This window comes from Paralichthys olivaceus, chromosome 3, assembly GCF_024713975.1.
Source record: "Paralichthys olivaceus isolate ysfri-2021 chromosome 3, ASM2471397v2, whole genome shotgun sequence".
In the NCBI taxonomy this organism is placed as follows: Eukaryota; Metazoa; Chordata; class Actinopteri; order Pleuronectiformes; family Paralichthyidae; genus Paralichthys; species Paralichthys olivaceus.
This window is the reverse complement of record NC_091095.1, coordinates 1,519,885-1,530,191: the sequence shown is the minus strand read 5'-3', so window position 1 is coordinate 1,530,191 and position 10,307 is coordinate 1,519,885. Positions and strand designations below refer to the sequence as shown.

At 44.1% G+C, this 10,307-nt stretch overlaps 1 protein-coding gene across 2 annotated transcripts; it reads left to right on the top strand.

Moving 5' to 3' along the window:
- The first annotated feature begins 8,262 nt into the window (after window positions 1-8,262).
- Window positions 8,263-10,254, top strand: LOC138407290 (uncharacterized protein C1orf87 homolog). Of its 2 annotated transcripts, none has more exons than XM_069522737.1 (5): window positions 8,263-8,565; window positions 8,783-8,924; window positions 9,204-9,314; window positions 9,579-9,824; window positions 10,117-10,254. In XM_069522737.1, the coding sequence occupies exons 1-5, from the start codon at window positions 8,459-8,461 to the stop codon at window positions 10,177-10,179; spliced, it is 669 nt and encodes a 222-aa protein (XP_069378838.1). In that variant the 5' UTR covers window positions 8,263-8,458; the 3' UTR covers window positions 10,180-10,254. The 2 variants fall into 2 exon arrangements, with proteins under 2 accessions (XP_069378838.1, XP_069378837.1); XM_069522736.1 differs by having other exon boundaries at window positions 8,313-8,565; window positions 8,780-8,924.
- Window positions 10,255-10,307: the final 53 nt, after the last annotated feature.

The window sequence follows — 10,307 nt, the reverse complement described above, 5'->3', positions numbered from 1 at the left end:
TGAGATTGTGACGGCAGCGATGAGCGAGTCCTGCTGAATAACAGAATCTCTGTCTGTGCGGCTCTGGCTTATCTGGCTGCCTGATGAATATTAACCTCAATACTAGATACTCGTATAATTTAATCAGATATGACCCGATTCAGACAAACGTTCGATTCCTGCTCCCTCCTCATCCTTTCTCTGCTTCCGCCATATTCTTACATTCAAAGGCTAAATTAAGCTCTTGAGTCACTCGTCTCCCTCTCATCCTCACAGGCAGCTTGGATGAAGAGTCATTTTCCTTAAAACCATCAAGGTCACACACACTCACACACTTTTTAACTGAGCAGCCGAGGATCATTGTTGTGAGAAACCCTCAATTTTGAAAATGGAAAATTAAAATCTAATTTAAAACGAAAAATAAAATAGATTCGTCCGAGTCGTCTGCAGGAGGATATCTGTGTAATCATGTCGGAGCAGGTCAACCGTCCTCTGCTCCTCCATCCCTCCCTGGATATTCTACAGGTAAATAGGACACTGGGCCATATTGATTTCCCTCCAATGAAATGAAATTGGCTTGATGTATTTTAAGGCCCTCCATCAAATCCAGAGCATCCTCTTCAAACTGAAGGTCAGAGGGACGTCTGCTCTCATGTTCACACTGAAGCCTCATGGGAGGAAAAACACACAAACACTGCAACAACAGAACACTTTTGATTTGGAAGTGTTCGACTCAGGTTCTGTGTTTTAGTTTTCTGTCAGAGGTTTTGTTCACATGTCGTCTCTGAGCAGCTACAGGTGACACACTGTCTGGATTTAACTCCCGTGATCATGATCCTCTGCTGTGATGAGCTGGTTCCATCGCATTAATCATCGGATCATCGGAGCTGACGTCTCATTTCAGCAGGAGATTAATTTCAAAAATGGACATTGCTGTTTTCATTGTGATCTTAATATTCCAAATGGAAGAAAAAAAAAGAAAAGAAAAGTGAGCAGAAATTAAAGAGGTGAATTGTGTTGAATATTAGATGAAGGAGATTTTTTCAGCATCTGAGAGTGAAACTAATTTCTCTGGATGAAGACGTTTAGACAAACACGACGTGGATGAAGAAGTAAAAAGAGCTTTTGGTGATAAGGTGCCGTGAACAAAAACACACACGTGATCTCTGCAGCCGAGTTAACACGCTGCCTCTGCAAACATCGATTAAAGGAAACGGTTTTTAAGAGACTCATTAGACTCTTGTTGTTTTAAATCTGACAAACTTAAGAGACACAAACATGCGTCGTGTCTGCTCCTGTTATTAAACGGTGATGGTTGGGAATCGATGAACGTGCTGAGAGGGAGTCTCTGTGCCAGATGTGCTGCGCCTCTGGTTCAGCTGTGGCACAAACACATCCCAACATTAACTCACACGGCGACAGCTTCACTTTATTTCTCATCACAGACAGTAATCAGCAGCCGGCCTGGGAAACCCTGCACCGCTCATTCAGGACGTTCCACATAAACCACATCATAGATGGAGGTGGGGGGAAAGTGGTTTGTGGCTCTCCGCTCCGGATTTGAACAGTTGATCTTAGTATCCATTTGACGATCTGTCCTGGTGTGATCTGTATTTACGTCTGTGTCAGCGTCAGCGGTGGACACACGAGCTAAAGTCAGAGACAGTGGCTGCGACCTTTCTGTTCATCTGAGCTGATGCTGTCACTCGGATCAATATCACATTAACGTATTCCCCTCGTGCTCCTCAAGGATACCTGCCTCTCCTCAGCACCTCGGCATCACTGTCTCATTTCTCTTTGGGGTTAACAGAGACTCTGCAACAGAAAGGAAATTCTGTTGAAATTCTGAGAAGGAAAATGTGTTGAACTTCTCATAACGGTTCTTTTTCCAAGAACCCAATATTTCTTGCAGAGGATCTTTATCGCTTCATGCATTTTTGCTTTGGAAAAAGATTTGTCTCGTGGTCTTCCCCTCCGCTGCCGGTGTCCTCCATCACAGACGTGATAATGGAAACCTCTGGCAGATGGAATTGTTTTGAGCAGGCTGTGTTTTCCCTGATGAAACACATTAGTTTCTGCTGCTTTCCCTCCGCAGACGTCCTCAAAGGGAAAATGGTCTTTTCACAGCTTCCCCTCAATGTGTCAAAGAGACAAAATCTGCTCTGTGAAAATTTAATTATCACAAATGGTGAGCTGGAGGAGCCGGGGCTTGCTCAGGCAGGGCCGCCCTGTTTGGCTACAGCGAGGAATCTCCGCTCACGGCATCTTTCCTTCACCGCAACTGATTTATTTCAGCTCTTCGCTTAAACGTGCGCCAGCTAGTTTTGTTATTTAGTCAGAAATAGCGCAGCGCTGTAAACCTGTGTGTTTGTAATGTTGGGCTCTCTCGTCCTTTGTCGATACTTTAGAATTATTCCCCGTGTGCAGAACTTTTTAAAAACAGTCTATGGTGCGAGTGAAGTTAGAAAACTCTGTGTTCATCCTACCTGGTTTATCTGCACTGAAGATCTTATAATGAATGTTTTTCACTAAATGAAAGTGAATATGATTTGTTTTTGTGGTTAATATATTAGTTTGAATGATTTCCTGAACTGAAGTTATTGTTTCATTTCAGAGTTTGTTGAACAAGCGACACAATCTTCAGACATATACGTTCACAACTTTTCAAAATAAAAGCGCAACATAAAGCCATTGCAGCTGCTAACTTTTACTTTGAAGAGAAAGGAAGTGAATATATGAATGTTGCTGGAGGAGACGTGTTGATCTCTGCAGACTGACTGTTAACATGTGGCCTCATTTCCACTGACGAGCAGTTTATTACAAATGGATCGATACTGAATGCATCACATGTTCAAACTTGATGCTGCTCTTCTTTGGGCTTTTAACAAAAAACACATCAAGTGATAAGATGAAGGGTTCTCGAGATTTACGAGCTACAGCTGAAAGAGAGATGACGTCTGCTATATCCAAACATCTCACCGATAAAACATCGCCAGCTCTTAATTACACCTGTACAGACAATGACGAGTGGGAGGAGGAAGTGGACCAAACATTTCCAATTAATCCTCAAACAAAGATTCTTTATTTGCTCATAATGCGGCTTCATCTCGTTCTCCATAATGACGCCATTCGTCAGCGTCTGTCAGACTGTTGTTGTTGCTGTTATGTAACCGTGGTGATGGCAGCAGTTTAATCTCACAGTTTATATTCGTGCAGCCGAACATCTGACCTTGCTGCCGTCGCCATCGTCACGTGTCATTCAGAGCGGGTTCCCTCAAGGTGAACGGGGCGGAGGCTCCTGTGAGGCCGGGATTCATCTCCTGGCATTTACCGTCCTGTGGGGGAGGGGGGGTATTCTGTCACTGCAATCACATTTATTTCATTTCATTAGTGACACTGATGGAAATAGCCGCCGGTCTGACCTCACAACCAGGAATATGAGTAGATGGGATCTTTGGAGCCACAGACACGAACAGCAACGATTTACCAAACAACCATTAACCTCTTGATTTGGTGCATTTGGCGTTGAGTCCCTGCAGAGTGGGTGTTCTCTGAGAGGTGACGCAGAGCGACACACTGACGTGAAAGGGGCTTTGGAACATTATATCTCCATGGTTCTAGTTTCCTTTGGTTTATAAAGTTTTGGTTGGATGCACGTTTGGAATCAAGCCTCCAGGTCACTGTCCTCACTCTTCATCCCACATTTGTATAATGCGGACCTGAGTGTTATTGATGTGTTTTAAAGCCACTGGTCCAGTTAATAAATACACGACATCAGATTGCTGAGGTGATGAGCAGACTGACACTCTAATAACTGACAAGAGTATACGTGGGATAGATGAGGACACAGCATCTGGCCCTTTCACGCCTCATTGACTTGATGGAATACTAATAAAAGCCATATGACAACAGCATACTAAGTGAGCAATTAATATTCTAAAATATTCCTGCGCCGCATGTGGCACAGACCTGTTCAAGGCTCCCTCACCGGCAAAGTGACGGCGCCGTCTCTCCGGTAAAGAGGAGACGTCCTTATTAACCTTTTTTTTTTTCTACCCTGCAAGTCTCATCTCAGACACACCGGCGTGTTCTGCTGGCCGCTCTGACAACACGTGGCTGCTGAGTGTCGTCCGCCCGCCTGCAGTCGTCCTGACAGCAGATAAATGATCTCCTGGTCGGGAGCAGCTCACTGATGGATTTGGAGGAAGATGTTTGTGTTCTTACCTTGTTTCAGATGAAGTTGCAGTGATTCTTTTTACTTTCAGTGATAGAAAGAGTGGGGTCGTGTGCAGGTTGATGACAGATCGGTCGTGTTGATCCATTGGATGGAGGGTGGACACAAACCCTGGTCAGGTCACTGGTCTACCATCGTACCTTTCAACACAAAATCATTTTTTAATGATTTTCAGACACGAACTCTGGAAAATGTCCAGAAAACTGGGTCTGGACATTTTCTGTAGTTTGTGTTGCTCATATGAAAAAGCAGCAGGATCATTGTGTTCAGTTTTGTGGAAACAGTCGACAAGTTAGCACACAAACAGTCTCCTTCGTGGACATGAAGGCCTGAATGATATTAAACTAACTCGGCCCATCACATGATGGTCATACCACAATGACAGAGTGGAAGTATAACCTCCGTCATCACGTCATTGAGTTTCACTGGTTTTCCTCTCGTTATTCCTCTTTTGCAGTTTTTCTCTGCAGCATCTGAGGATGAATGTGTTGTGATGGTTGCAGAGAAATTGTCTCTGGAGACACACACACACACACACACACACACACACACAGACAGACAGAGCACTCACACACTTATTATACGTGCCCGTCTCCTGGGCATCCTCCGCCAGACAGATAAGCGGCGGCAGAGGAAGCCCAGAAAGCTTCTCTGATAGATGATCGTCGGCTCCAGAAATTCAGAGCAGATTTACATCAGTCTGCAGCGTATCCCCCCCCCACCAACACCTCCTTCTAGTTTGAATATTTTATTGGAGAAGCTCGGTCGTATCCGTCTGTGGAAGGTGACTTTATCAGCGCTGCTGGAGAAATGAGTTTGACCTGAACTAAATATCAACACAGATCTCAACACTGTGGAGTCTGAGGCTGTTTTTATATTAAATCAGTGAATTAAACAGATGAATCGTGAGTTTCTATTGAAAAGTTTCTAACTCGCCTCGATCACAACAATCAGTGTCACACCTGGGACACGCTGCAGGTCGTCTCAGCAGGTCAACAGGACGACAACACCTCATTATAAGAAGCTTTCATCAGCTGCTTTCATCTCGTGTTGGTCGAAGGCTTTGAGATCAGCTGCTTCACAAGCATTTGATAAAGAAATGATGTGAGGAGGTAAAGAACGTCTTTAAAGATCATTCTGACACAAACAAACCTTTTGTTCTGAAAGAGTCAGTGTCGAACAAGAAGAAGTGCAGCTGCAAACTTTAAACATATTGAGACGCAGCTGTTCTTTGTCTCCTGTTTAACTTAAACTAACCATTGAGATGGTTGAAGATCAGAACTGAATCCATTCATGCTCCAAAAGAACAATCTTCATCACATTATCCTGTTTTCCAGTGTCTCTCGATATCACCTGCTGATCTGTCTCCTCCCGTCGACACCCGCTGCATCACGGCCTCTTCACACAAACAGCAGGTCACTCTGAAAGCTGCCGAGCCTCCACGTGCGCTGCAGAGGGGTCAGGAAAAATCTATTTGCATTTCAACGCAGGGAACAGTACGACAGCTCCTTAGAAGAGAAGCAGGTCCATGATGCAGCCTGTCAAATTAAAACACAGATTCATAATCCTGCACTGATGCAGGTCTGATTCATTATGTTTTATTCTTTGCTTTTGCTTGTTGCAGTCGTTTCACTTCTGCTCTTATGAGAATGTTCGTGAACACTCGAGTGAAATATTTGCACTGTGACCTCCAGCTAAGTCTGATTATTGTTCACAGAAGCAGCGTGAGGAGAAGAGCCTGAAGCCGGAGAACAGGAAGTCTGTCCAAGCAACAAAATGTCTGAGTGCAAGCGCACAGCAGAGAAATCGAAGCTCAAGCTGGAGCTGTTTGAGTGCGAGCGCAGGGTTTTCAGTCAAATCAATAGAAAGTCTTTCAGCTAACACGTTTCCCTGGAGAGTTGAACATTTGATCTTGGTTTTGAGAAAGAGAAACTTTGAGAACTTCACTGTAACGTGTTAAATGTGTTTCTACACAGGTGACGATGCCACTCATGTGCGACTGCAGGTTTTGCAAACCTCAGTCTTTCTTGGGCTTTGAGACCATCAGTCTGTGAAGGACGTTATAATGTCACTTACTTCCTGCATTTATAAAAATGTTAAACGACGCTGCCTCCTGATCCAGAGGAGGAGCCGGTGATGGATGCAGCGCAGCAGGAGGAGATCACGGACGTGACGCTTTGATCGATGTATCCCTCCACGCGGCTGCTACAGAGATATAGTGCCTGCCATGTTCAGGCCTCATTGTTTAATCCAACACATCATTTGCACGTAGGCAAAGGTTAACGAGATGCCGATAACCCATTAAAGGATGAATTCATCATTCTGAACTGAATCTGTCCCAAAAAAACTCACTCACACTGATTCACAGACGAAGAACAAGGTGCAGCTACAAACACAAACTCTCCAAACGTCCGATAAAAGCCTGCAGGAGTTTTCGTTCCTTGTACTTTCCTCTCTGAGTAATTTGTCTGTTTTATCTCAGCTGAGGGGCTGAGCCGACTTTCCAGGGGCATGTTTAGACAGCCCCGACATCCATTATCAGTCCCGGGCAAACCCGTTTAGAAATTCTGTAAAAGAATTACTCAGGAGGAGAGGAGATCGTCGTGATGCTGTCACCTCCTCCTCCACCCCCCCACCCGTCGCTGCTCTTTAATTGGGCTGCTAATCAATTAAAGCCTGTGTGCGAAAAGATCGTCTGAGCCAAATGCATAAATGAGGCTGGCAGTCGGATCTGTGGACACGGAGAGGGGACCCTGACGTCGTGTTTCATCCTGAATCATCTGAACTAAACTGTGAAGTAGTGACGTGATACAGGACTTTTCCTGTGTAACATCTGTATCGTGGGGTCAGAGGTCAGTCCGTCCATCTCTTCCCCCTGAACTGGGACTTTTTGTGGTGCTGATAGAAACACACACTTTCTATAAATGTTCCTGCCGTCGAAACGAAGCCCATGAAATAACATCCAGGAAGTCAACATCCGTAAATGTTCATCGGGGCCAAAACATTTTCCAGCGATTTGATTTTCCAGCTCAGGAAAATGAACCTGAAGCATCGCGAGGAGAAGCGTGCAAACGTTCCAGTTGGAGCGTGAGCAGAGTGAATCTAAGCAGCAGGAGGCATCGAGTGCGAGCGCAGGGTCTCTAGTGAATCTGAGCGTTAAATCAATACCTGCACGTCTACTTTGGTTTACTGTCAGATCAAGATGGCGGCAACTTCCTGCCTGCTGCTCGTTTGATCGCTGGGATCTGGACTCTGCGTGTTTGACTTTCACACTTCAGCCGCAGCCGAGCAATTAAAGAGCCACATGTCGTGTAGGCACTGACAATGGCGAGAAGCACGAGCGTCCATTTTCACAGTGATTAAGACCATTAAATAAACTTCATTCCTGCAAATCAAAAGGAAAGAGGGACGACTCCAGCTAAAGCTGCTCAGTCGTCCACTTCCTGATTTATTCTATGAAAAGATTAAAAGGCTGCAGAACCTATTGACTCAGATTCCTCCTGCAGGTAGAGAGTAATTAATGTAATTAGACCCTCTATCTCTGCCCAGGCCTCTTATCAAAGCTGCTTCTTTATCGCTCCTGGACATTTTTAATTAGAAAAATCTTTCTAATTAATGATTGAGCAAAATGTAAGTTAACTTCAAACAGTTGATTCCCTTGTTCATCAATGGCCAGAGGCTCGTAAAGAGAAGAGACAGATTTACTGAAGGACCTAAAGCTCCAATAATCATTTTCATTATAGAGCAACGTCAGTGTGGTTCAGTCTCAGTGTTTCCAGCAGCTCTGATAAAACCAGCATCAGGCTGCTGAACAGACAGATTCTTCTCTGCTGAAGATCAGAACAGGAAAGTGATTCAAAGGAAAAGCAGCTTTGTGAAATCCTGAGAGAGAGACTCCTCACAGGCTGATTTTTATAATCTCCTGCAGCAGGTTTTAATGGTTTGCATCATGAATCACTCAGTCGTTCACTGGCTGCTGCAGCGTGTCGGGCGCCGCAGGCCGAGGGGCGGGACCGTAACCATGGTGCAGAAAGAACAAACAGGAAGCTCGACACCTCAGACACACAACAAGAAACAGGATCCACTTGGTCGGTGAGGTGAAAAAAGCAAACCAGAGAGAGAGAGAGCTAGAAAACAGAGATGGAGTAATTGTACATGTAAGTGAAGGATGATTATAGAGGGACGAGGTGTTTGCTGTATTAAAAGCTGAGTGAGCGATTAGTCTGTTTTCATCACATCACCGTCATGGCTCAGAAAAACACGACGGGAGCAAAGACAAAAACTGTCCCCAGACTCGTTGTCAAGATCGTAGGAAGCAAACAGGTCAAGCAATTTATTCAAGAGCCACACGAGTGAGTATGATGATACATCAAGGTATAAATATAAATATGTATAAATATCTAAGCTACAGCTCGGAGGGTGAACCTTTAACTCAGGAAATGTTTATTGACGGTGAGGTTGTTGATTTCTTTGTTTTGTTATTGTTGCTTGTATGTTTTCAACCACAGACAGTAAATAAAGATGGACACCATGAATAAGTTATAAACCCCACCTCCTCCATGTTAGCAGACGGGACACGGACCAAGAGGAAACAGCAGCCGAGGCAGCAGACGACCGCTCAGGGAAACCTGCAGAAAAACCAGAAGCGTCAGCGTCTCACAGTCGACGAGAGAACAGAGGGAACTCTGCACTTTGGGATGTGATCAAAGAGGTGAAACTGTGTGGGAGAGTTTACTGTGATCAGAGGAAGTGATGACGACTGAATTATAATCTGAAGAATCTTCTGTTACACAGTAAGAAAGTGTTGCAAGGTAGCGGAGAGTAAATAAGTACTTTTACTGAAGTACTGCACGTGAGTTCAATATCGAGGGGCTTGTATGTTAGAGAGGACTGAAGCTGACACATTTAAAAGTGAATAGACAGAAATAAACACATGCAGAAATAGAAAGAAACTAACAAATGCAACTATAATATAATCTAATCTCTGCAGGTTCCTGACAGGTCGTGTGTGACAGCTCCCACTGGTGATCGCTCCAGGTCCTACATTCACCCCAAGACTCCTCACGTCGCTGATTGCAGAGCAGCTGCAGCACAGGAGACAGTAAAATATAAACTTGATAAAGCCTCACTGTCAAAGTCATCGCTCATTACATCAGGAATCAGTGGATAAAACTGATAAGAGCAGACTTTTAGTTTAATAAAGAAGTTATTTTGAATCAAATCATAAGATGAAATGATAAATCTTTATTTTTCTATTTCACACGAGCACATGTTTGTCTTTTTAAGCTCTAAAATAAAGTCTCTATTTCCTGATGACTGCAGACATGAACTCACACTCACCCTCTTCCCTCTGGTTTCCTCTCAGAACTGTTCGTCCGAGCGAAGAGGAACCAACGAGCTCTCCTCAGCCGTCAGGAGGGAGCTCTCTGATTGGCTGCTCTCCTCTCTGAGGTCAGCAGAGGTCGAGGTGGCGGCTCTGGATCCTTCTTCCAGAGGAACCGTGAATCGATCCGACATCACTCGACTGTTCCTGAGAAATGGCGTCCCTCTGAAATTACCCACGTTTTCTCTGCTACTCCAAATTTTTTCTGATGAAAACGACCCGGAGCAGGTGAGGAGCAAATGACTCCCCACGTGTTCGAACGTTCAGAGTTTTGAAGTCTTGTATTTTCAGTCCCAGTTAAACGTTGGAGCTAAAACATTTATTTAATTTAGTAATGAAGTACAAAAGAAAAACATTCACCAAGAGGAGATCAGATATTCTCACAGGAGCTCAGTTTGTTTCAGATCGTTTCTCTGGAGCTTTTTGGTTTTTATAAAAAACGACAATAAAACAATGTGACTTTAACTTTCAGTTGAAAAATGTGGAATTAATTCCTCTAATTCATCTTGTGTTGTTACAGATTTATCACAGAAACCTTCTTCACTTCATTGAGACCTGCGCGTTCCCAGAGGAACGGAACTGAGAGAAGAAATTTTAAAAAAGTTATTTCACCTCCCGAAGGAAAAGATCTCAATGTATTTATGTTGAGTATATATTATATTATACTATATGTATTTGTTGAGAACGTTCACGACGTATAGAGCGATAATG